Source organism: Anas platyrhynchos, chromosome Z (genome assembly GCF_047663525.1).
Source record: "Anas platyrhynchos isolate ZD024472 breed Pekin duck chromosome Z, IASCAAS_PekinDuck_T2T, whole genome shotgun sequence".
Classification (NCBI taxonomy): Eukaryota; Metazoa; Chordata; class Aves; order Anseriformes; family Anatidae; genus Anas; species Anas platyrhynchos.
In genome coordinates this window covers 67193959-67221564 of record NC_092621.1, presented here as the reverse complement: position 1 = coordinate 67221564, position 27606 = coordinate 67193959, and the positions used below count along the sequence as shown (strand labels likewise).

Sequence of the window (27606 nt, the reverse complement as noted above, 5' to 3'; positions counted from 1 at the left end):
GCTTTAGGTCTAAATAGTCCAAGTGATCAGAAAATCTGGTGTCTCGATAGGTTGTCAGTGCCATGGATTTATTGCACTTACCTAAGTGTCACATATGTGAGCTTATAGCCCAGAGCTCTTGAAGTTTAAAGAGGTGTTTGCTAGCCGGAATTCTCCGAAGACTTTTTACGTAAAGTGATAAAACTGTCTCCTAATTTGCTTTCTCAGTCATTTTAAGACGAATGATATTAGGTCCCGTAAGATGACTGCAGCTCTGATTGCTTACTCCATACCTGGCTCCCTCTCTCCCTATCCTGTTTTTTGAATGCTCTTGAGAGTTTTAGACTCCAGTGCTTCAAAAATATTTTCATGTCTTGTAAAATTATCCTTGGAAGCTTAGTTAGTACTTCCCTGTCATCCATTCTTAAATGTCTGCCAGCAACTATGCTGTAGTATTACAACAGTTGTGTATGTTCAACTTAGTGTATTTAGTTTTGTTCTTGCTAGAGTTGTACAAAAGTTTGCATCTTTTTCCTTTTTAAAAAAAAACTTTTACCACCTAATTCTGTATTTAATAGTGGATTAATAGCATTAGTGATGGCACTTAGTGTTAACTTCTGACACTAACTGGTGGATGGCATGAAATGTGGTACTTTAGAAAACCTCACAGCTTTTGTTATGTACTTAAAAATCATAATATTAAACGGAGTTCTGTTTCCTGTTACCTTTGTAGAACTTCAAAAAATAAACTTCTGTTACTTCACCTTTGCTGTTAAGGAAGTGTGGGTAATGCCAAACTTTTCCAGCTCTTATCTCTGAGAGTGTATTTGAAAACACTAGCTGACCTGTAGCTCAGCTACAGTTATATATCTATTACTTTTGAAAGAAAAGTATTCTGTCAGCTGAAAAAGGAAGCTAAACAGATTCGATTATGCTTTTCAGAAAGTGGGTAGAATGCATGCTAAGAGCTGCCTAGACAACAAATTTTGGTCCATGACAATTTCTCCATTTTAAGATTTTCTTCCATGCCACATAACCATGTAAATCCAAAGAAATCGATTGATACATAAATTTAGTGGGGCTTATAATTCCCAGTATATCCCTTAGAAACCTTGACATTTACAAATGTGATGTTTCTCAGATCAGCAGCTGCAATTCTTTTCACATTCTCTTATTTATAACTCCATAACAAATTGAAAGGGAAATTGCTCAGATAAGTCTCCGTGAAGCTTTTTTCTGTCTGGCTTGCCCTTGTTTTAGGTTGCCAGCAAGATGGAAATATAGCAAGGTTTGATGAAAACATACTGTATTTCTAATTTATGATTTTCCCCCTCAAATTTATTCCAGATCTGATCGATGCTTTCAAACCAGAGTATGTTGCTCCATTAGTTCTTTGGCTTTGTCACGAGAGCTGTATGGAGAATGGCAGTCTGTTTGAGGTAATTTTTCATTCTTTCTTTTTTCTGCTCCTTCCTGCCACCCATCTCTTTCTCTGTCCCAGCTGCAAACTGATATTTGCTTTAGCCTCTGCAGTCTTAACCTTTTTTTGCTGAAACTGAATTAACATGGGAAAAAACACATACTCAAAGCACAGATAGAAACATTCACCTTGTGGTGCTGTTTATGACAGGTAAGTCAGATAACAGCAAAGTTATCAAATTCTGGTGTGAGCTCAGATATACTGATTGATCGCTACAATTATTATTGTAACCTTATATGTTTGAAAAGCAACAACTTCAAAAGGAAATTTGTGTTTTTATAAATCATTCAAACACAGAAATCAACTTGCAGGAAGGATGAATAATTTATGAAACACACAGGTACTTCTGTCATATTGCTAGCTCATAAATTGGGTGGAATATGTTGTCATGTTCTTAAAATTTTGTTGCTCACATTCCATTATTAACATTCAGTTAGTGGCAGTTCAGAAATTTTTATTATGTTGATTTTGTTTTGAAGTATACTTTTGTTTTCTTGCCTCATGAAAAGTTTGCGTAGTTATATGGTAAGTGGATGATTTTTCTTCTTCTTAACAGGTGGGAGCTGGATGGATTGGAAAGTGTAAGTACATTTTATTGCAAGATGGATTTTGGTTTCTGAATTGACAGCAAGCAAAAGTATGCAGACTTTGCAGTTAACCTCTGCTTAAGACATTTTAATTTAGGCACAGAAAATAAGCAAAGATGTAGCATTCTCAGGGAATTGCTTATTTTAAATACAAGTTACAAATTTTGCTATGCATGGAGGAAGCTGGTAGCTTAAGAAGGTGTTCTGTTATGATTTGAGCTGATTAGTAGTAATTGGAAATGTGCCTGACCAGTCTTTAATTCTCGGATCAAAGGCTATAGCTGCAGTTGAGATTTTTTTTTTTGGGGGGGGGCGGTCTGAAGTGTACGTTTTTGCCTCTTCTCAATTCTTTCCATTTTTCATGGTATAAATGTAGCACATACTGGCAAACAGGCTGTGTCTTAGATGTTTTTCACCTGTGTTTATACTGTTGTAAAAATGTTAGTGATACACATTAACAGTTGGAAGTGATTTGTCTTCTAATAACTGGTAGCTATGCCAGGTAAATATTGAGTGACTCCAGTAACTAGCTTAAATATGCAAGTAAAGAAAATTCACAGATAGTGCTGAGTGCTTACCAGGTGGAAAACTTCATTCATTGTGTGAAATGTCTTTCCTAAAGACATTTGTTGACCCTAATACTGACATTATTTTCCTAAACTGTTAAGGGATTTTTCAGTGTACATGAATATCGTGAGTTGGAAGGGCCATTTAATTCAAAAAGTGCTTTATCCTTTTTTCAAAATGTGTTTTGTCCACTTGGGGGAAGAAGAAAAATGAACAAAAAAGTGGATTTTGTGAATTTCTCACTAACTGTAGATGTTTTTATGGCAGTGGAATAGCTTTTTCTGTATTAAATAGATTGAAAAAATTGGGGCAGCAAACCTCTTGCTGCTCTCCACAAGGAGCTGACTTTTGATGCAGCTGAAAGTCTTTGGCTTCTCCTCACATCCCTGGTCAAAAGTAAATACCATTCTTTATCATAATAATGGCTCCTGTTCCTGTCCCTAAAATGAAAGCAGGTTGCTAATGAGGTTTATTCATTGTCTATTGATAACTAAAAGCAAAAACAACATGACAGTTTAAGGATTAATTGCAGCCTCGGGAACCTGTATCCTCCCAGAGCTGATTTCATGTTAGCTTTAACGGTTTCTCTCAAATGGCAGTATTGAAATATGACTGCAGGGACCATTTAGAGATGCTGACTACTGGTATAAACATTCTAACATAGAAAACAAATCTTTTTCACATTTTCCATATAGTTTTCCAAGGTTTTCAGAAGATCCCTAACTAGCAGTAGCCAAAATCATATCAGAAAAGAATGCCTGTAGGTACATACTAGCTACAGCATTTCACTAGACAGAATCTGAAAACTGACATAATAGCATCTGTAAAAAGCAGTCTGTTGTTGGCTTTAATGAAATTTACAACCAATGCTATTACTGTTCTAAATGCTAGTGAAAACCATTCAGTCCTTTTAGTCCAGCTCTATGTTATACTGGTAGGTTAGATTGGAGTGCATTTAACCTTTCCTCTCTTAACACAGTCTTGAAAGTAGTGGCCTAGATGAAAAGTGCTCCAAAGAAATTACATGTTCTTTTTGTTTGTTTCTTGCTGTGACAGACAGCTTGAACTCTGTTTAATGTCTCCCATTTCTGTTCTCTTAATTAGTGCGCTGGGAGCGATCCTTGGGTGCTATTGTCAGAGGAAAGGATCAGCCAATGACTCCTGAAGCAGTGAGAGATAAGTGGGAGAAAGTCTGTGACTTTGATAACGCCAGCAAACCCAGAAGTATCCAAGGTAAACCAGACTGTAATAATGTAGAAAGTCAGGGCAAGAGAACTTTGAAGAGAACATTTTCTTAACAGACACTTGCAAAAACTTTACTTCTAATAAATAGTCTACAGAACCATTTAGTTCTTTTGTAAATGTGTCAATCATTTACAATTTCAGTTCAGTTAGATCTTTTAAAGGCAACTTAGGTGTTTTTATCTGTAGAATTAAGACAGCCATCTTAAGAGTCAGTTTTCTAACAAGGTGACGTTACTGTCACTTGGTGTACTGCAGCCAGATTACAGGCAGTGTGTTGTTTGATTAGACACAAATACAGGTAATAGCAGCATAATAGAGAGGTTATACATGCTTTTCAGTCCTGAAATCTTGGTTTGTGTTAGCCTTTTCCATACGAAAAAGTTCTTCTGGTTAAGAAGTCATTTGGTATCAACAGCAAAGCACCTTTTTGGACAACATCAACCCCTTTGCTAGTGACCAAGATGACTCTGTCTTTGAATGCTTTCTTTCTTTCCTTACATTGTTCCTTGTAGTTTCTTTTTTTTTTTCTTTTTTTTTCCAAAATGACACTGATCTTTCCTGATATCATACTTGCTTCCCTTTCATATTCTAAGCTTTCTTTGTCTTTCTTGTCTGTCTGGCCTGTCTCTAGTAAATAGTTGCCATAGTTTAGTTTGTATGGTTTATTTTTTCTATGACTGCTTACTGAGACTTCTCAAGATGTTAGTTACCTTTACTGTTCATTAATATGTTACATGTGCTTAGGATCCCTGATTTTTTTTTATAAATGTGGTTATTTAGGCCAATAATTTGAGTATTTGCCAAATTAGGAAATGACAGTGTATACATGTACATACAGATACCTCTTTCTTCCCCTACAATGCCAATTGAATTTCAGAGATTTTTAGATTGCTAAGAAGCTCAGTAGATGTTTAAGATGTTGGTCTTAAAATCTGCTAACGGATTATATTAAAACTTTAGGGATATGTTTTCTATCTGCCTGAAACAAAACCAGAGTAGCAGACTGTCCTTTATCTTGGATCTTGGTGGAGGACTGTAACCAGCAATATATTAGTTCATTGTCAACTTGCTGATTGTTTTCACTGATCTTCCGTTGCAGAAGTCTCATTTCCAAATGTATTTGAGTTTATAAATGTTCTTCCCTCTGTGGAATGGTATCTTAAAAAAAAATGTAATTCCAGCTTTATGTCGTCTGATCTGTTCTCCAACCTGTCACATATAATATATAATTTTTATTAGTTGCAGGCAAAAACAAATGTTGTAGAGAAACAGTTGTAGGTGGGAATTTCTTTTGCTTCAGCTTAAGCACTGTATATGATAGTATCTTCCTCTTGATGCTATCTGGAGATTAAAAAAAAAAAAAAAAGACTGAGAATTTGGACTCCTGAAGTAGTCATGCTTACAGTACAACATAACAGGTTTCTGCATTTTCTTACAATTTTCTTACATTGTTAGTCTGAGTCTTCCATGCAGTGTACATGCATTAGCTTATGTTTTGTTACGAAGTTAGACTAAATACAACATTGTCATTTCACTGACATCAAGCAAAAGATGATGCTAGGATAAATGAAATAATTTGTGTTAATTCCATGTATATAAGAATTATCAGAACAGTTGAGTAAAATGTTGAAGACATTGTCTGAATAGATTTAATTTTTCAGTTCTATACAAAAAGTTTTTCATACTGTCAATATTTCAACTTTATTGCTTGATGGCACTCAAGTGTTAAATTAGGGAAACTAATTAGAGTACTTGCCTTAAAAATGGAATGCTACAATACCTAGTATCTGCAAGTTAAAATGCTCCCAGAAGATTTCATTAATTTAAGTAACTTGCTGGGAAAAGCAATCATGTACTAACCATTATGTGTAATTATAAAGAAAAAAATACTAATTAGATAAAGTGTTTGCCTGTAATATACTATTAAAATTGAATAATCAGAGATGTTAATCTTGATTCATAATGTGGACATGCTGGCAAGAGTGCTTTCAATCTCATTTATTGTAGTTTGCAAAAACTAGGAGCATTGTGTATTTTGGTTTTGTTTTCAAAGATAACGTCTCCTACATCTGCACCAACTATATTTAAATTACTTGGATTTGTTTTTTTAACATAGAATTCTCTTTTTTTGCAAGCAAAAGGTGAAGTCATTCTAAATGAAAGGCTCAGCATGTAATGTATCATGCATCTAGAATACTTTCTAGCAAAACACTCATTTGGTGTATAACTAGAGCATGTTCCTAGTTGTGTATTTCAGCTAAGGGTGTTTTGCTGGTGGTATACAAATACTGAATGCTAAATGGAAATGCTGCCTCATCTTCCTGTTACAGTAGTGGTCTTTTAAGAAGCAAAATGATTGGATTCTTTTTCCTTAAAACCAGCTTAAGTGAAAATAGGAACTTCCTTTTCCACCTTTTTTGAGTTTAAGCCCTTCTTCAATTTCTAGGCTTAGTTTGTTCTCTCAGGATGTAAATTGAGTCAAGCTAAAAAAACAAAACCTCTTGCTTGTGTACCAGAAAGTGATTTTTACAGGGCTTGAACTCTGTAAAACTAATCGGAAATAGCTAATTGTCAGTAAAGTTAGCAGTTCATTTTTGATTCAGTAGGTCTTTGTTTAGTTTTCATGATGGGGGCACAGTAAAGTGAACTTCCTTGGTAGTTAACCCATATCTTTTTCTAGAGCAGTTGCTGATTGTGCAGTAGTCCTTGCCTCCTCTTACCCCAAAAGTTGACATGAAGTAACAGACCATGCCTGTCTTTGCACTTTGCTTTTAATGCCTTAAGTGTCTTTCTTTGTTCATTGTAGCCGTTCTTTAAACTTTATAGGCTTATTACTTTATGTGCTTGGAGAAGTTCTGGCAGTTCCTTTTGTACTTCCAAATAGTTTCAGGTATAGTCTTGTTAACTAGCAAAAGATAAAACTACTTGCACAATCCCTACATGATGTCTTGCCTTAGGAAGCTGAAGAAATTGAAGATACAGTCTTGCTGTTACGTATTCTCCCACATTTTCTTTACCAGTATTGGAAGGTAAGCATCTATTTAACCCAAGATGAAAATGCCATTGCCTCGGAGGCAGCAGTGAATCTGCAGTAACTTGTGTTAGGGCTTTTTCCTTATTTAGATTATGTTACTTTCTTACTAATGTTAATACTGAAATCATTTTAGCTTATTTTCTATTTCAGAACAAGCTAGAAGTCTTTCAAGAAAATAAGCAGAGCATAATCTGAGTTTTAAGATTAGGACACAGAATGAAGTTACAGTGACTTTCTACCTTCCTGTTAGTCAGCCAAGCCACTGTAACCAACACTCTTAGGCAGCAACAATTGCAAAATGTGACTGGCTTAGCTTGTACTATAGAAGGTTTGATCAATGTCATTTACAGCTGTCTCTAGCCTGCTGACAAATTTGTCAAGGTAACATGATTCTATGTTTTGAGATACTGAGAGGTCCTGGACCTCTCTGCATAAGCAGAAAGACAGAATTAGATGTGATGCAGAAGCTTCTGAATGTGTGGTCACATACAGCCGGTCACAGTTGCATGTTACAGTGTGCAGTGTTACGCTTCTATTGCCTCTCACAGAGCTAGATCTGGTAGCCCTTGCCCCCACAAAGCACTACGTGCTCTTGTGTTCACACAGAATTATAGAATGATACAATTACCTAGGTTGCGAAAGACCTTCGAGACCATCAAATCCAACCATCAGCCTGACCTATGTGTCCTGTCACTAAACCATACTCCTTTATAGCCGTGCCTCTTAAAAACCTTCAGGGATGAGGACACCACCACCTGCCTGGGCAGCAAGTTCCAGTGCTTGGCCATTCTCTCCATGAAGAAAATCTTTGAAATGTTCAAACTAAACTTCCCCTTTTGCAACTTACTTCCTCACATCCCATCACTTGACACTTGAGAAACGAGTCCAGCCTCCTTGTGGGTACTTGTAGAGAGGGAGGTCTCCCCTTAAGTGTCGTACTCTCCAGGCTGAACAGCCTCAGTTCTTTCAGCCACTCCTCATATGTCTCATTTTCTTGTCTCTTCACCAGCTTCATTGTCTTCTGTATATGCTTGAGCAACTAAATGTGCTTCTTTTAGTGAGGGACCCAAAATTGAACACAGTATTAGAGGTGTGGTCTCACCAGTAATGTGTACAAGGGGATGGTTGCGTCGCTAGTCCTGCTGGCTATGCTGCTTCTGGTGCAGGCCAGGATGACCTTGGCTTTTCTAATCGCATGGGCACGCTGCTGGCTCACTTTCAGCTGGCTGTCAACCAGCACCTCCGGGTCATTTTCTGCTGGGCAACTTTCCCACTCTTTCCCAAGCCTATACCACTGTATGGGGTTGTTATGACCCAAGTGCAGGACCTGGCACTTAGCCTTGTTGGAAGCCACGTGGCTGGACTTGTCCCATCAATCCAGCCTACCCAGATCCCTCTGCAGAGCCTCCCTACCCTCAAGTAGATCAACACCCCTGTCCAACTTGGTGTTGCTTGCAGATTTACTGAGGGTGCACTCAATCCTGTCATCCTGATCACTGATAAAAATGTTAAACAAAACTGTCTCTAAGAATGAAGGCTGGGTTATGCCACTGGTGAGCAGTTGCCAACTGGATTGAAGTCCCTTCACTAGGGCTCTTTGGGCCTGACCATCCAGCTTGTTTTTCACCCAGCAAACTCTACACCTGTCCAAGCCATGAGCAGCCAGATTCTCCAGGACAATACTGTGGGAAACAGTATCAAACACTTCACAGGTGACAACATCCACAGTCTTTCCCTCATCTGATAAGTGGGTCATCTTGTCATGTAAGGAGATCAGGTTAGTCAAGTAGGACTTGCCTTCCATAAACCCATGCTGGTTGCATCTGATCACTTGGTTGTCCCATGCATGCTGGATCATGACATTCGAGATGATCTGCTCCATAACCTTCCTTAATACCAAGGTCAGACTGCCAGGCCTGTTGTTCCCCGGATCTTCCATTCTGCCCTTCTTGTAGATTGATGTCGTATTAGCTAACCTCCAGTCAACAGGGGCCTCCCTGGATAGCCAGGACTGTTGGTAAATTACTGAATACGGTGTGGCAATGAATCCGTGTGTTCTCTGCCACCCGTATGAGGCAATTTCTTGGTCTCCCATTTCTTCAGTTTCAACCTCTATTATAACCTCTGGTATAGAGCAAATGAATGTAAAACACATTGATGTGTATGTATATCTTTAGATGTATATGTAAAGAAGTATTTTGCATACAAGAAGGAAACTATTCCAGCTTCAACTTCTGTTTCCATCATACACATTTGAAAAGATTTTAAACAGTGGTTCTTATTCCTCTGTAATTAAGGGTTATGGTTCATAGGCAATGTACCCTAATTAGAAAGTGAGAGGAATGCTTCTGGAAAAAGCTCGGCTTTGCCATGACAATTTTCAACCTTTGCTCTTCAGGTTAATCTTTTCCTGATGTCTGCTAATCATTTGCTCTATAAGAGCAGGTCATGCTGTGGTAGTGGACATTGAAGGTTTCAGAGTTCAGTAGTGGAATAACAACTAATAAAATAATTTGTTAAAAATAGTGATATTAATGAAAAGGTTTCCCGCTTTTTTGTTTTTGATAAAAGTGTTCCTGTCATACTATTTATTGAATCTTTAAAGGACCATACTCAGCTTGCCAAGTCATATATTAAAAAGTGAAAATTGTCATTATCTACTTGTGAAACTTCAATTTCAGACATCCTCACACATGTAGCTGACTGAAACTTCATGCTAATGTACTACTCTGCGCTTCTTTCTTCCTTCTTTTACTTCACTACACAAAATGAAGACTACTGAAAACATCCTTAACAGTGTACAAACAACACTTATCTGTGTTTGTAATCTTTTCTGGCAAGCTGTTAGCTCATAACAATGTACTTGATCACAACCTTTGTACTTCTTAAAGCAATAATCTGATTTTCGTGTAACTCTGCCTAACACAAAGGACCAATATCTGATCAACTGCTAGAATTTCACTGTAAATCTAATGCTATAGGTGCTAGTCCAGTTTATTATTTTAGGCAGCAGAAGGCCAATGAAGACTGAAATGAATTAGTATGATGAGTCACATCAACTGCATGCTACTCTAGCAGTCTCTGAAAGATGAAAGTAATATAGGTGGGCTTCTTGATGGGAAAAGTTAATGTAATATAGTAATTCAGGGGAAAAAAAAGTACTCCCCCTCTTAAAAAAAAAAAAAAAAGGCAAACAAGCTTTACTTTACTGCCTCTTTTTTGTGACGTTCTGTTGGCTTGCTTACATTTTTCAGGCAGTCCAGAGGGGCATCTTCTTAAAGGTAGTTTTTGATACTGAAGAATGAAAATGGCCATTAAGTATAACATACGCTTTCTACTGGTACCTCTCTGAAACATAAAGCATAACACATTTTCTCCCAATAACTCTCAAAAAACTTGGGCCTAGAGCTATAGATGTATCTCATGCTGTTAATGTCTTTATTTCTAAAGACAAACTCCATTGTTCTTAAAAGAACAATTAATCTTAAAAGATGTTTTTTTCCACATATACCTTGAAACTCAGTAAACATCTAACTAAAGGATTCTGGTATGACACAGTTCAAGTACTGTTGCTGGTTACAAATAAAGCAATAAGGCACAGTTTAAATAAAATAAAAGAATGGTTTTAATGGGGCCTTTGGTGTTAAAGGTGAACCCCAGCATACCACCTTAATGTTTACCCAGACACTGAAAAACGAGAATTTGCTCAATTGAGAATTCATTCATTGTAGTACGTTTTAGAAGAAATAAGTTTTCTCCTCTTTGAAAAGGAGATCACAGAATCACAGAATTGTCTAGGTTGGAAGAGACCTTCAAGATCATTGAGTCCAACCTCTGACCTAACACTACCAAGTTCTCCACTAAACGATATCCCTAAGCTCTACATCTAAACGTCTTTTAAAGACCTCCAGGGATGGTGACTCCACCACTTCCCTGGGCAGCCCATTCCAATGCCTGACAACCCTTTCGGTAAAGAAGATCTTCCTAATATCCAACCTAAATCTCCCCTGGTGCAACTTTGACCCATTCCCCCTCGTCCTGTCACCAGGCACGTGGGAGAACAGACCAACCCCCACCTCACTACAGCCTCCTTTAAGGTACCTGTAGAGAGCAATAAGGTCGCCCCTGAGCCTCCTTTTCTCCAGGCTGAACAAGCCCAGCTCCCTCAGCCGCTCCTCGTAGGACTTGTTCTCCAGACCCCTCACCAGCTTTGTCACCCTTCTCTGGACTCGCTCAAGCACCTCGATGTCCTTTTTGTAGCAAGGGGCCCAAAACTGAACACAGTACTCGAGGTGCGGCCTCACCAGAGCCGAGTATAGGGGAACAATCACTTTCCTAGCCCTGCTGGCCACACTGCTTCTTATACGAGCCAGGATGCCGTTGGCCTTCTTGGCCACCTGAGCACACTGCTGGCTCATATTCAGCCGACTAGCAACCAAAATTTTTATCAACCAAAAAACCACAGATTTTAATATTCTACACCGTGTTTAAATTACCATTTGCTCTAGTACTGTTAGTATTAATGTATGTCATTGCATGGGTAATACGTGTTGGTAGTCTTGTTTTGAGATTTCACCATCAAGAGTGGTATGTGTGTTCCTGCATGGAAATGGATTGTGGACTTGAAAAGTTGGTGAGATATTTGGTTTTACTTGGGAATCAAAGCTGTATTTTCCCTTGAAGATTTTAAAGCAATGTGAAAGCCTTGCTTCTGCCTATGCAAGAAAGGTAGAAACAGTCTGTTGCTTCTCCCAGCAACTCATTATTGCTTTTCCTTCGTTTCATGAATGATAAAAGGGTTCTCATAAACTACAGCTCTTATTTTCCACACTTTCACATTACATAAACTTATTTATCTTTAGCAGCGATGGTGACAACTGTGTTTGTTTGGTAAGTAGGTCTTCTTGTTCATGAGATTTGGGCTACAAATAAACCATTATTATAGTTCTGGCAGTGAGTTTGGGAAGCAAGAAATTGTTTACAAAATCAAGATTCTTTAAGAGGATATTCAGCCAGCAGGGTATTTTGGGGAGTGCCACACAGTAGAGCAACTTGGTGCTAACCTGAGAGGCAGTGCAAGTCAATACGGGTTCAGGAGTTTTGAAATTCAGAACAGCTCCAAGGTAAAGGTAGTTGAATAATGATTTTGTGTTCATCTGATTTAAGCAGTTCTGTGTGTGTTTCTTACTACTTCTTGTCCGACTCTCCACTTCTTTCAAATACAAGAATGTTAAATACTGATTTTAGCATACCGAGCTTTGAGGAGCAAGCTACTCTTGATGGTCAGCCTTTACCAGAAATGAATTCTGTATCTCATCCATGCATCATCTTTTTTGTAATCCTGGGCCTACAGAAGGTCCAATCCTTGGTTCCTCAGTTTGAGTGTGTGGGTTTTTCTGTATAATGTGTTTTGGGAAAGAGAGTAGCTAGTTGGAGATGTAGCTTGTTACTTGTATAGCAAATAATTTTAAAGGTAAGAGAAGCAGTACCAATTTTCAGATACTCACTGCTGAGGCAGTTGAAAAAACGGTGCTCAATATCTTCTCCTTAATACTGTTGTTCAGGGAGTTAAAACAAAAGTATTTACTGACATACTCCTCTTGGCCTGAATGGTGGTGGTGTTTCAGGCACTGGAATTAAGTAGATGTCTTAGTTGATTACTTGGAGCTGATGGAGCAAGTCGTGCTGGTCTTAGTTGGGACAGAGGTAATTTTCGTCATAAAGGCAGATGCGTTGCTGTGCTTTGGAGTTTTAAGAAATCAGTGGTGATAACACAGAAATATATCAGTTTTTGTTGAGTAGTGGTAGCACAGAAAAATTTTTCTGCTTCTCTGGTTGCCCTGCCAACGAGGTGGCTGGGGTTGCACCAGGAGCTGGGAGGGGACAGAGTCAGGACAGCTGGCCAAGGATGGCCAAAGGGATGTGCTATGTCATATGAGGGTGTGCTCAGCAGTAAAAACTGGGGGGAGAGGAGGAGAGAAGGTTGTTACATGGATGGCATTTTCTTCCCAAGTAACTATTGCTGAATGGTTGCTTGCCAGTGGGAAGCAGTGAATTAATCAGTTTTTTTGCCTTGCTTGCACATGCAGGTTTTGCTTTATCTAGTGAACTTTATCTCTTTATCTCAGCCCATGAATTCTTACACTTCACCTTTCTGATTCTCTCCTGTTCCACTGTTCGGGGAGTGAACAAGCAGCTAGCTGTGTGGTACTTAGCTGCCTGCCAAAGTTAAACCACAACACAGTTACAGAGACCACTTAGCAGCTATTACCTAGATGTCTGTAAGGAAGCAGTATTATGCTCAATTTGCACAGGTTTACTTACTGTGCTTAAAAATAAATTGAGAAGCTGTATCTCATTTGCTGGCACGTTTGTTTTCTGTCTAATTGGAGTGTCTTATTTACAGCTATTTTCAAGTAATATTTTTCAATTGCTCTTTCTAGAGTCCATAAGTGTATTGAATGATGCTCTAAGTCAGATAGAGTCTCAAGGGAGCATATCCATGAATTCCACAAGCTCTGGATCAGTGGCCTCTTCATCTGTTAATACAGTGAGTACCTCTGTCTAACAGACACACTCACAGCTAGTTGAAAACAGCATAGACACGTGTTCTGATGGTGATTGACTTCTACTCTGGCTTGCTGTCTCCAAAAAAAGGTAGTAACCTCTGAAGAAAAGCAGCTAAATAAAAAAACTTACCCAGACTTCAGTCTTCATTTTTCTTACTGTTGATGGAAAAACTTGAGACTAAATAAACCAAATAATGTAGAATACAAATGCTTGTAAATTCTGTAAACCTTTTTAGCTAGGTGTTGTTCAGAAGAGGAAGCAAAGGACACATGCAATGTGTTTTTGCTCTGTCTCCTTTTTAAAATATTCCTAGTTTTCCCTCTTTTCAATTTTATTATGGTATTAACTATTTCATTCATGGTTTGTTCCAGAAAAACTTACACGTTACTGGGAGCAGAGACATATTAAGTTATACCATTTACTCTTGAAGTAAATTCCTAGCAGCAAGATATAATGCATTACTATATTCGTTGCAGTACAAGCAACCTTAATCTAGCGTGTTACTGTATTTTTATTTCTCATGCATCATGTTTACATGCGACTATACTTATTAAAAAAAAAGTTCAAATGTGAATTTTGTTTGATATGAGAATTATAGAAAGAATGCAAGTGCAGTGTCAAATACTATGAAGTTTTATTTTACACTAATCTGTAATTTTCAGACCAACGTCGTTGGCCGGCAATTGACTACCAAGGTGTATACATATACTCACTTAGAGCCTATTCTATATGCTCTTGGTGTGGGAATGTCAACTAAGGATCCAGATCACCTGAAATTTCTCTTTGAAGGAAGTGAAGAGTTCTGCTGCTTACCTACTTTTGGAGTAATTCCTGCTCAGACTTCAATGTTTGATGGTATTCCTTCTCTTCCAGGACTAAATATTGATCTTGCAAAGGTACGGAAGAGCTAAGTATCTAATCTTGTTTGTCTTCGGTGTAACTATAAAATTGTTTTAATTAGTACATTTATAATATTAATAGGTGCCCTCAATTTTAGAAAAGGAAAATTTGGTGTTTATATTATTGCATTCTAAGAAATTATTTATTTCACTTATACAAACTATATCTGCATTAGACAATATGAATTACGAGTTTTGTGTTAAATTGTAGTTTGTGCCTACTGTGTTTTTATTAAACTCCCCAAAGCTTAAATCTTGCTTTGAAAGTACTTGCTTTGAAAATACTTTGAAAATACAAGGTAAAATTAGGGAAAAAACAAACAAACAAAACAACAAAAAAACCTGCACACTTCTTGTTTCTTTGTTTATTCTGAACACTTACTAAAATATCTGCATATTTCCTTGCCATTGTGATTGTGCACAGTGGGGGGCAACTGAATACATTGTTGTTATAGTGTTGCCTGTCTCTACATAGATGCTGCATGGTGAGCAATATCTGGAACTGTATAAGCCATTACCAACCTCAGGTCAGTCCTTTTATATTGCTGATTTGCTTGTCACTATGACAACACTTCTTGTAGCCACATCATAAGCGCAAATATGGAAGGTCTGCTTCCAATTGTATTTTTTTTTTGCATTTTTTTTTTTACAAGGAGTGAGGGAGAAGAGAGGCTACCTGTTGCATTATTGAAGGAATTCTGAAACACTGTTTATGGGGTTCAGGGGTGCTGTTCTATAGTGTGTTTAGTAAACTTGTGCCTAATCTGAAATAATAAAAGCAAGTATCTATGATTTTTTTTGTTCATTTGTTTTTCTGTAGTTGGCCTGAAAAGAAATGTGCCAAATATTAAGAAAATACATAACATGCAGGTATATTACACGTAAAATTTGATATCAACTAGCAGAAATTTTAATTCTTTCTCTGAGGTTGTATCATGGTACTTTTGGGATGTTTACCAGAAAATTCTTTGGCTGTGGTTCATTCTTGTGCCTCTAAGAGAAATAGATTTAAACTATATCTGCAAGGGAGTAATGAACATCTTTATGAGGAGGCTAAAAATCACTTAGATTTCTTCCTGTAAAAATTAAGGTATTAGTTACTGTTTTAAAAAGCACCTTTTGTAGATCGCTGTGTTTTCCCTGATTACAGCACTTGAGAGATGCTCATTAGATTCATTCAGGATACACATGCATGTGTCTGGGTTTCCTCATTAGTTGTTTTCGGAAATGATTTTTTTCAGATTATAGAAGGAAAAAATCTTAAAAGCAATGGATTAATAGCATATCTTATAGAAACAAAATAAAGTGTGTGAAAATTTTATTAATTTCAAAGAAGGCTGATAATTGTTAATGGATTATCGGTACTCATAAACCTGTTTGTTTTTCCATTCCATAGGCTGACCATATAAGTATATATGGTAACATCTTTCTAGAGCAATAGTTTCTTTAAAGGCAAACTTCATAAATGTACAGACCCAGGACCTGAGTTGAGCTGTTGTTCTGTAAAACTGTAGTTGTTTCAGCCCTCTGAAACAACTGTGGACAAACTCTGAATCTGTGGACAAACCATATGTGGTGGAATCTGTTTTGGACTTAGTGAAGTGATGTATTCATGTTTGAAGCATGGTTTGTGTTTAGCTCTGCATACACGAACAATTACAAAATTTAAGGAAAAAAAAAAACAGAAATAACCAAACAATCAAGATTGGAAAATATTACCACTTTTTTATCATGGTGATTGTGATTATTATGACTTTCATTATGATAATTATTACTATAAAAATAGTGTATCAAGAGTGATCTGTGAAAGTTCTTGAAGCAAAACTTAGTGATTCTAAAATATGTACATGTTCTTATTGCCTTACAGGACAACTAACTTCAGTTTCAACTATTGCTGATATACTTGACAAAGGTTCGGGAGCAGTCTTGCTAATAGATGGTGAGAAATTTTATAATTTTCTTAGGGGATGAAATGAAATTTGAGAGGCTTATTTTCTAGCTGTAAGAGTATCTGCCAGCCTTTCTTCAGTAAAGACTTTTACCTTTTTAAGTTCTATTGAGAGCTGAGAAATGAGCTAATTGTAACTGTATAATGTCATTGTACTTGGGCAGTTAAGGTACTAAAATTAAAAACACTGGAAAAAGATTTCAGAGAAGATTTGATTTCTTCCTGTGTTAAGTGGAATAGTGCACTGTGCAAACTGAACAAAGTTCTTATTAATAATAGTTAGCCTGGTCTGAAAGTAGCAATTTTAGCTAGGGGGCATTTGTCCACCAAAACCCTATTTTCTTTCTCTTGGATACAAGTTAAGTACATCTCTGGAAGTTGATAAGTTGTCATTTTTTGAATTTTGGTATCTTCAGGTGTGGTATGCCAAGGACCTTGAGAAATTAGATTAGTAGATTAATGGGCAATGTCTGTTCTTCTATTAGAGATTCTAATCTATTGGAATCTATTAAAGAATCTCTAATTCCTCTTGTATTTTTATACTTCCAGTTTATAGATAACATTTAAAAAAATATTAATATTATTAATATAATAAAATATTAATATAACATTTAAAAAGACATTTTATGTTCCTTCTCATTGTGTTTTGCTTTGTGTTGTGCTAACATTAATTTTATCTGTCTTTCTGTGACACACAAGCTATTTTTGTGAACAGAATGTTAGTGACTTTAAATTGTTTTCAGAACTGGAAATGGACGTTAACAATACCATAAATTTCACTCTAAAATGTGAAGGAGTGGAGTAGGCATGAACTGGAAATAGGAAGCTGAATTTCAATGATTCGGTGTAAGGAGTTTAACTTCTGGAACAAATAACCTTAAAATAAACTTGTTCTGGAGCTTTTTTCTTAGAAGAATGTGTTACATTTTGAGAGATGGTAGTGTGCTTTACACATGAAGGCTTCTTAATAGCTTCTAATAAATCATATTTTATGGCTCAATTCTATCCTATTTAAATAAATTGCTAATGCCATATCAAACACTGAAATAAATACTAATTGCAGCACTGTGCTTTTAACATCTTAAATACTTAAAAAGTATTTTGATAGCTCATTTTTTAAATTTCAATGCTTTCATATAGATAAAATTCATGATAGTATTATTCAAAACGTGATCATTTTTTCACTAGCCAAGAAATGAGTTGCAGCAGTATAACAGGAAATTGTAATTATTGTCCCTTAACTTGCTAAAATGGTCTTTGGCATATTTGAAGCTAAACTGTTCTCTTGTACCATCACATGCTAGCTATGTGAAAAAAGGAGACAGCACATGACCATTCTCTTTCCCTGTCTTTCAGTGAATACCTATTGTGGAAACGATTTAGTGTGCTATAACCAGTTCTCCTTGTTCTTTGTTGGAGCTGGAGGGTTTGGTGGAAAACGAACATCAGAAAAGGCCAAGGTAAATTCAAACATTCATACTGGGAAAAAATTGTTGGTGCTGAAAGAAGGATATATACTATATCAAGTAGGAAGGATACACTACCATTTCAGCAGTATAGAATAGAATAGTTCTATTGGAAGAGACTTTGAAAGATCATTCTGTCCAACTGCTTTGAGGACTTCAGGCAAAACCAAAATTAAAACATATTATGGAGGGCATTATCCAGATATCCTTTTGAAGACCAACAGGCATGGAACATCAGGCACCTCTCTGGAAAGCCTGTTCCAGTGTTTGATCACACTCACAGTAAAGTGAGGGCAGTACAAACTGGAATCTAAATAGCTCATTTTGTTGAAGAACCTGTGAGAAAAGGTACTGGTCCTGACCTGAAAAAAGAGAGCAAAGTGAGTTGCTGAGCATGCTACTGATCAAATATTCCTACATTTAAATATTTGAAATTACAGATAGAAAATACCCTAAAAGACTATGTAATAGGTGATTCTAATTTAGATTTGAATCTAAATTAAGTTAGATTGTTCTAGCAGTGACTCAACCAAAAAGCAAAGAAGAGGTTTTGAGAACAGGTATTTTTGTATTCTGTACCCCTCTAAATTTGTCAAAAGCTGTATGCTTCACTGTAACCATCCAGTTCTTTCTACAATACCTTAATAATAAGACTTACATGAAGACTGTTGCATCACAGGCAAGGGTGCCATTTAGTGTCATTTAAGAGTGTCTAAAATGACCTGCATTAATCTGTGGACTCGGCATTAGAAAATAGTCTTTCAGTGAAACTGAAATTCACATGAAATGTGTGATGTGGACACAAAGCTCCTCTAGAGGATTATTAGTATTTGGTCTTTTAGAAGAGGACCTTTTGAAGTTGACAGTCTGCAACATGAAGTAGCTAAATTTGACACAGTTAATTCCACAGAGATAGAAGAATGTAGTAACATGTCTGGGCAGTTCTAAAATCCTTAAACTCCTTCTGCTGTAAGTCAGATGGACGATCAGTTCAACTGACAAGTCATATTCACTTTTGCTTTTAGGATGACCAAATGTAAGCTCTGCAAACAACAGAAACTGCATGCTTTGATTCTATGTATTTAATCACTCTCAACCACACTCTCCATAGACAGACTGATAAGGAAAACTATAAATTTCTTTTTAAAAGCTAGTCTGAAGAAGGTTTTGTTTTTTCAATTTACTTTTGATCTGAAAAAAATGTAGAGGCCTTTGAGATTAGAACAAGAACAGAGAATTGGCTTTTATTTTTAAGTCTTTCAAGTAGATTCTGGGAGCTTTTCCTCTCATGCATAGCTTTAAGAGCAGAATTTTTGTCAAATTTAAGCGTAGGCAGCAAGGACAGAGTGACAAGAGGTTGAGATTTCAGAGACTTAGTCCAGAGGCCTGCTGCTGAGCTGTTGGATTGTTCCAAAGTTTTTGTGATTTTAAACTTGCCTCAACTTTGCTGTTATGATCACTCTTTTATTTCTGCTTCAGTGCTTGTAAACCCAGTTTGGAATACACAATCTGTGCTTCATCAGTTTATCATTACTAATATGAAGTATAAAGTTTCATTAAGTATTTTTTTCATATGTTAAGTTTGTGCTAGTAGGTATGATCATGTATTAATACTGCAAGATTTTGCACTATTGAAAAGCTCATTTTAATTAAAAAGAAAACAAAACAAACAACAAAAAAACTGAGGAGCAAATACTCAAACTGGTGTTAGGTTTGAACATGCTGTTTCTGGAAAAGACCTCTAGGTGTAGCTCTTCATAAATCTATCCCTCTGCATGAAGGAGATTTGGAGAGCATGAAGAAGAAAAGAGAGAAGTAATCATCACTGTTTCTCACTTCTGCTGGAATGGAATTCTTGCATTTGGAAGGAGAGTTAGCAAGTGACAAACAATGCCACATGAACACACACTATTCATGTCCAAATCCATTATGTAGCTAGTCAGGTACCTGACACATAACTGTTTTTTCCCTGAATACTGTGTTTAAGCATAGTGTCAGCTATGACAGAATGTTGTTGTGAACTAGGGCCTTAAGGCACTACAATAAACAACAGTCAGTTCAACAGGCTATTGTAAGCTCAGTATTTTCAATAATCTTTACCTAGTTACATCTGTGACATAGAAGAGGGATGTTCTTTGGGATTTTTGGATGAAAATCTACAATCTATACCGCATAGCTATATAAACTGAAGGTTAACCTTATAAAGTAACCTTTTAATCTGTATAATCTAATCTTTATAACCTCTATCAATTAGGCTAAAGTATTTTAACTTCAAACTTTCAAATCTTGAAATGCATAATGCTCCAAAGAGAAATGGGAAAAGCTTCTGCGTGGTGTAGCAGATTAACAGAATATTCATCCAGATGATGTGCGGTATTCTTTGATGGAACCCTTTATGCTTCTGTTCTCTGTTTTTATAATAGTGCATGTAAAAATAGTGGTCCAAAAGAAATGGTGTTAATTCGTGCTGGTGGTATCAATGAGCCCAGAGTAGCGCCTTGGTACTTTTTATTTAAGTTTTGCACTTAAGGCAAATGCAACTTCGTTCACACTATTCAGTGAAGTTTGAGAATGCTACTTAAAAAATTATTTTACATTTCAAAATACAAAGAATGCCTGTTTCAGGTAACAGTCCCTCCTTTGAAAGAAGAAAATAAATACTGTCTAGTTAAGACAAGATAGGAATAGCACATTCAAGGGCCTTTCTGCATGTTTCAAATGACAAATTCCTCTGGTTTGTCTTTGCAAAGCTTCTTGGGAACAAAAAACAAAGCCCAAAGCATTTCATGTACCCCTGTGCCAAAAAGAAATCTGAAACTGATTAGACATGTGGTGTAATATATGATTTTGTCACTTTGCACATGTACTGCACTTGCCAACCAAGGAGAAGAAATTTGCAAATTGAGGTCTATGTTGAGCAACACCTTGTGCAAGTCACGTTTCTCTTCTTCAGTTAGAGTTCTTGCCCTAATGACAGTGGTTTCCTTAATTACTCATTTGTTGGCTAGTTTCAACCAATTTATAGCTCAGTAATTCAGGTTCCATTTCTTTAAATAAACTGGAGATAAATTGGGAAGCCGTTAATGTTCTGAAAGCATGTTATGTGGTGTTCTTGTTATCAAGCTGAATAATCACTAGATCCATTGTGGATCTTTGAAGGACAAATGCAGGAGTGATGTTTTCAAGTCTTCTATCCAATAGATGTCTTTGCTGTTAATAAAATTGGAAGATTCTGTTGTTATTAGATGTGACACTGCTCTGTACTCAGTTTCTGATGATTTTTCTTTTCTTTGGGAAAGAGCTTACACAAGTTAAGATTAAGTAGAATTCCTGCAGGTGAGAGTCAAGTTGATTGCTTTTGTTTTATAGCTTGTTTCCTTTCTTTCTTTTTTTTTTTTTTTTTGAAAACACTACAGAAAGAGAGGAAAAACGATTTCAGCTACTTTAATAGATTAGAATTCATTATGGCATTCTTTGTGTTTATTATCACCTAAGATATTCTCTGACAGTCAGCTGGTAAAGTTTATATAATCAAAACCGAACAATGAAGCTGCAGGTAGCAGACAAATAACTTTCTTACAATGTGGTTGAGCTTCATATGCACCGTGTAATTGCAAAGAGGTAAAAAAAAAGTGCAATGCAAAAAAAAATGAATCTGTAAGCTGTTAAAATGCCAAAAGTGATGTAGTCTGTAAGTGAAGTAATAAATTATTTTGTATTCCATTGAGCTTTTTAGAATATTATATTAAAAGCTTCACTTTCATATCTGTGTTCCAGAGCACGAATGAGACCACTGATTTTGGGGGGCTTGAGCTTTTATAGATAGCTTGGAAGGAAAGTAAGTAAATTGATCAGCTAGGTGTAACTTAGATCTGATGCTTCAGGTTCAGTCTCTGCAAAGGTGATCTTGAAAGCTATTTTTTTCCTGTTTGTCCGTGAAGAAGGGGCGGGATAAACCCTAATAACTTGGCAAATGCTATTTTTCTTTGTATGTTTCTGCCAGTGATTCTGGCATGGGTATGGATAAAAGATTTTTGCAGTGAAATATTGATACTACTACTTTTGCTTCAGGTAACGGTGAATCCACCCAAGAGACCCCCTGATGCTATACTTTCTGATGTCACAACAGCTGATCAGGTAAAGTCGTACATGCTTAAGGTGTGAAAATGTTTGTTTTACTTGGAGAAAAAATATTGCATGATATTCACTAATGCATGCTTTCAATTTTCTGTTATACCTCAGGTATTTATGTATACTTTATTGATAACTTGAAGCTAAAATTTATGCTACGTTACAGTGGTATATTCAATATACTAAAACATCCTTTTAATAAAGCAGTGAGAATTTTATATTTATTATATGTATTATATAAATATATAATATGTAATATAAATATTTTATATTTTGTTATTAGAAAATTCTGCACAAAGAGGAAATGAACATGCTGATATTCAGTTGTAGTTTAAAAAAATTCAAAGTCTTTGCAATTTGCAGTGAATGGTTCATGCAAACAGTGGCTTAAAAAATGAAAGCATTTCAAGTTTCATAGTTCTGAAAATTTTAAATTTCTCTATTTGTAGTAGTCAGGGAAACCTAAAATACTGACAGATACCTCTCCAGGTGTGTTTCCCTTGTTCTATAGTCCCACTCACTGGTTCGCAGGCATCTACTTTCCAAAGGCAAAAACCCAAGTAAATAAAACTATCTTTTTCAGAAGGTGGAAAAATGCAGGAGTCAGACAAAGAAGGGAGAGCTATCAGCATGGAGACAACCTTAATAGCCCAGTAGTTAGAGCATTTACTTTGAATCTCGGAAGCCTAGTTCAGATTCTTCTCTGTGTGATTGTATCAGAATTGATTCCCAGGCCCATCAACTTTCAGTAATAGTTTCAAAAGCAACATAGTTCTGGCAGGAGGATATAACTTTTGGAGATAAAATTAAAGCATCACTCATCGGCTGACCTGTGGTAACTGATATCTACTTGTCTCTGATTATATACACAGTAATTCAAATTAAGTCTCACCCATCTGATTCATGTACTTGAAGTCCAAGTTAGACCTACCTACTTAAGCAAGAAAGAGATAAGCTCAGCATTTCTGTATCTGTCGATAATTTACTTGCTGCATCCTAAAATTTACAGTGTCAGTCTACGAGAAGCAGATGTCCAGTTTTTCTTAATAGGCTTCATCAAATGTGTGCAAGTACAGCAAGGAACAGGGGAAAACAAGAGTACTCTGCTCCTGAGAGGTGGAGGAATGCCATGGAAGGTGCTGTCTTGCAGCTGGCACTCTATTAGATGCGATGCAACAACCTTAATAGCCCAGTAGTTAGAGCGTGTATTTTGAATCTTGGAAGCCTAGTTCAGATTCTTTTCTGTGTGATTGTATCAGAATTGATTCCTAGGCCTATCAGCTTTCAGATGATATTTGTGATACACTCATTCATAGGTTAGATTCTGATACTTATGTCTAGTTACTGTGTATAAAATAGTAAGAGATAAAAAGGGGTAATAGTGATTGTATAATGCAGAAGTTCAGGAACTGCTACTGCAAAGTAGGATTTTTAAAATAAAGAAAGTAGCTAAGAGTAGACATCACACTATTTTTATTTTATGATATGTTCCGATAGGTAAGTATACAATGAAAATTCCTCTTCAATTAGATTTTTCAGGAGTCTCAGGCAACTGCAAGACCACCTACCTGCCAAATTATTCAGTAGCATCTGTGTATAAGTGATGATGCCGATTTATGGGATGGAGAATGTGCAGAACTTGGGACTTCATGGGCAGAAATACAGAATTTCATTTGTAGGACAACTTGAGGAAAGTTTACCAAAACTTTTTGTATTTTATGCAACGTTGCACAAAGTCCTTTTTGTTAATGGAAGTTGGCATGCAAATTGCATTGATATTTCTGGATTTTTTTCTTTGTGTTTAAATGCCAAAAGTGTTGGCAGAAATGACTGTTGCCACTCAGCCATCAGATTAGTTTAGAGTGTGAGGAGGCAGATTGAGAGACTCCATTTGTACGTGGCATTTGAGCTAACTTGAGCTGTTGTAGTTTCCAATGATTGTTGTGGCATTGTACACTTAGTTCCTATGTTGTCACAATTCATTTCAGAAAAAAAAGTTTTTTTCCCATTAACTTCTCATAGCATCATTACCTAGTAAACTTCCTGATAACCAGACCACCATGTATCTTTTAAAATTTTTTACGAGTCCTATTTTTCACTGAAGTCAGTGACTCTGGTTGTTGTAGAAGTTACATTTAATTCTAAATGAACTACTTGCTACCTTACTACTTACTACCTGTGTGTTGCCATTTCCCTAGGTTCACTGTAAAGAGCAAATTGCAGGTGTGTGTGTACTCTGTGGAAATCAGAAGACCGTTCAATACTCTGGGTTAAGTTACTGTGCAAGAGGAAAAGTCTGTGTTTCCAGACAGAGGGAATCACTCATTAGCAAGGAGGATACTAGGAACAGAGGTGTAATAGCCATTTTTTGCCCTTCACTGTGTGTTCCGCAGAATGGAGGCTAGTTTCTTACGTAAATGTCTAGTGACAGAACAAACTAATCCTTTTGGTTAGTGGTATCAAAGACTAACCAAGTAGTATAATAAAATAGTACCTGGTAGTATACTACCATATATTAACCAGGTAGTGTAATCAATCTTTATCCCTTTTGAATCTGTGCCTGTTCCTGAGAAGCTATTTGAACATCCAAACAGTACTTGGGAATGAATGACTTGAAGTACCATACAGTGAGCTGCTTGAAGATGTGGAAATTAAGGGAAATCTTCTGGAAGTATCTGAGCTTCTAAAAGGGTTTAAAGCTTAAAATTTGCATCCTGCTGAAGTACATAAAATATTTCCTCTGGGATGTTCTTGAGATTTTCCGTAATGTACTAAGTGATGTTTTTTTTCCATACTGCTCTGTAGAGATGTGCACATGCTGTGGCATTTTTCTAGTTCTCTGCAACCAGAGCCATGCTTTACTGGATATACTCCCATAAATCTTTTGAATAAAATAGACCTTTTGACAGAAGATCAAGAAGTCTAGAGAGTGTTTGACTGTTAGCCATTTAGCAAGAAATGAATCATGCAATTTCAACCTGGTAGGGAATGTTTAATGTAGTTACAAATCTTCAGTATCACCAAGCTATTCCTTTCTTGCCAGTTTTCAAACCAGGGACTTAAATTGGTCAATCAAACAAATTTTGCTAAATGATTCCTTATGCAATTAAGATACACAAACTGTGAATCATACACATCTGCATCTCTGGAGAGTTTTCTTTTCACCACATTCCCAAAAGTGTTGATTTTTTGGAGTTCATTTTTTTTATGACAAACACAAGATAAGCTGCAGTGGGTATTTGAAATGTGTAAGGTCTAACTGTTGCTGCTTCTGAGGAAATAAATACGAGGAATTGAGTATGTTGGAGACTTTTTGCTGTTGTTTTCCTTTTGTATTTGTTTTTGTCTTGGAAATACAGCATTCTGAGAATTGTGTGGTGTGATCTGTTCTTGCATTTATCTGTTAGTTAGAACTGTTATCTGTCTATATCAAAATTACTATTTGGCATACACAGTGTTATCACAGAAAGTACGCAGTATCACAGTAGCCCATTAAATGGATTTTTCATGGAGATGTTTTAATTTTACTCTTCTGTATTGCTTTCTGTTTGTCTTCATGGAGAAACAAGCTGTAACAGGTGGAGTTTGCAGGACTTCTTAGTTTTTGTTAATGTCATCTTATTTCAGTAAAATGTCTAGTATTTTAAGAAAGGGTTACTGACTGAAAAATTATCTTTGCTTGAAACATTATCATATATTTCACTAAAGCATTCTCCCACTTTGAATTCTGACTTGGAGTGTTTTGTGTTACTGGTATTGATAGGGAGAAGTAGACAAAGCAAAGAGGTAGAAAAGCCTAGTTAGATTTTGAAAAAGTGTCTCAGCCTTCCATTGCTTCGGGCAAGCTGTGTGCATGTAGCTGTGCCCCCAGCATGTCCCTGCAAATCAGCGTCATGTGGTCTGAATTATTCCTGAAGCTACTTTTCCATGCAACCTGCCTATCTGCAGTACACACTAGCTCTGATATCTGACCTCCAGGATCTGGAAAATTGGGATATCTTGGTTTCAAAGATTTTTTAAAAAATTCCTTGTGAAAGCAAATGAAACTGAGACTGATACTGGCATGCTGAGAGGAATGGCTTTGTTGATATCCTGTCATTATTATTTGGAAACCTATGATAACATTTTAAACATGGCAGATACTTTAAGATATAAATATTCCAGATAAGATTACACACAAAGCAAGCTTTAATCCATCATGTATGCAATGCTTTGTGGTGCAGGTTTTAGTCATACAGGTATGAATGGTGTGTTTTCTCTTAAAGAGCTCTTTATAAAGGCAAGGAGGGGGCTCTGGGAATGAATTGAGATAGAGTTGGAAGTGTGTTTTCCTGTCTTATTGCTGCAGGCAGTAGTGTTCTGAGAAATATTAATGAGAGGAAGCGGATCTCGTGGTTAGTGACTGGTTGGAGTTGCAGTTCTTCCACAGTGGATTTTCTTTCCTTTTTCTGTATATTTTTTTATGGTCAGTAGGCAACTGTTCATGCGTATATCCCAAAGTACTCAGGCATAGGTACTCTTTAATCAGCACAGGTGCTGATAGGTTGGGGAGATGAAACTTGGTACCTGAGAGCATGCTGAAATTGAAATTCACGGGAGCTCTGTTTTGAACTCGTAAAGTGTACTTTGAAAATATGATGCACTTTGAAGAATTAGGCCTTCAAATGTTAAATTGGAGAGCCAGAATTGGTTTGTGCTGCTGACAGTTATGACCTTTTCTGCTGTCTTATTGTTTTCAGTCTATAAAGTAAAGATGTTTATAAAATGTTTGAGTCATTTCAGCTCCACAGAGCGTGTTTAAGGGAGTGGCATCCAGTGTCTGATGGTGCCTTTTCAGAAAGGGATGCAATAAGCAGCATAGAAAAAAAAGTTTAGGAAATATAATGATTTTGTATTTATTCACATTTTTCTTTTAAAGAAATATTTAGTAAATCTGTACTTATATTAATCTGTTAGGAATTAAGATACACAAGCTGTGTGAAGCCTGTTCCAGGTACAGATACAACATTAACAGACAAGACCTGAAGAACGTGCTGCCTTTTAGTATTTTTTATTTTCCTTTTCCCCTCTAAAATACGATTACTTTGTTTTCTCTAAAAGAGAAACGAAGTGACACCTACAATGTTTTAGGTAGTGTCATCAGCATCCTGTGTGTAAGCCTTCAGGTGTCTCCCTCCGTTCTCAGTGATGCTCAGTCCTGCTGTCCTCTTGCTTGTCCTGCTGTTTTCTAGCTACTTGAGTTCAGCTTTTCCCTGTCTCACATTCTGTCAAAACTGCAGTTCCTAATCTAAGTGGAAACAATTGCGAAGACAATTACATACAAAATTAGTTTCTTGTAAAAGAGTGGACTTAGCAATAAAACCTTATTAAAAGAGCATCTTGGAAGGAAAGACATGCATGGGAAACATTTAAAAGCTTAATGCATTATTAAGCTGAAACCTACCATAAAATGTTGTCTACCTGTTGTCAGCAGGTTTAGTACTATAAGAAATGCTTTGAGTACGAAGTGTTAAGACCCTTACAAGCTTCTCTGTAATTGGGATGTTGGTAATCGCCTGTGGAAAGTCATCTTTCATACAGCACATTGCATTTATGTTTTCTTTTTAAGCATATGTAAATATTTGTGTGAAAAACATAGAAAGCATAGGTGTAGGTAGAATAAGTAATTTCACGTTGTGACAATGTACATAAACTTCGGTT

The 27606-nt window shown here is 36.5% G+C and overlaps 1 protein-coding gene across 2 annotated transcripts in view; it reads left to right on the top strand.

Annotated features, from left to right (window-relative positions):
- HSD17B4 (hydroxysteroid 17-beta dehydrogenase 4) overlaps nucleotides 1–27606 on the top strand; it is a 60691-nt gene that overhangs the window by 11650 nt on the left and 21435 nt on the right. For both annotated transcript variants that reach the window (XM_027446356.3, XM_038170576.2), the window contains exons 9-17: nucleotides 1327–1418; nucleotides 2016–2040; nucleotides 3718–3846; nucleotides 13336–13442; nucleotides 14125–14358; nucleotides 14837–14888; nucleotides 16229–16300; nucleotides 17666–17769; nucleotides 21847–21912. In XM_027446356.3, coding sequence (XP_027302157.2) covers nucleotides 1327–1418; nucleotides 2016–2040; nucleotides 3718–3846; nucleotides 13336–13442; nucleotides 14125–14358; nucleotides 14837–14888; nucleotides 16229–16300; nucleotides 17666–17769; nucleotides 21847–21912 — 881 coding nt within the window. The remainder of the gene's footprint in view (nucleotides 1–1326; nucleotides 1419–2015; nucleotides 2041–3717; nucleotides 3847–13335; nucleotides 13443–14124; nucleotides 14359–14836; nucleotides 14889–16228; nucleotides 16301–17665; nucleotides 17770–21846; nucleotides 21913–27606) is intronic.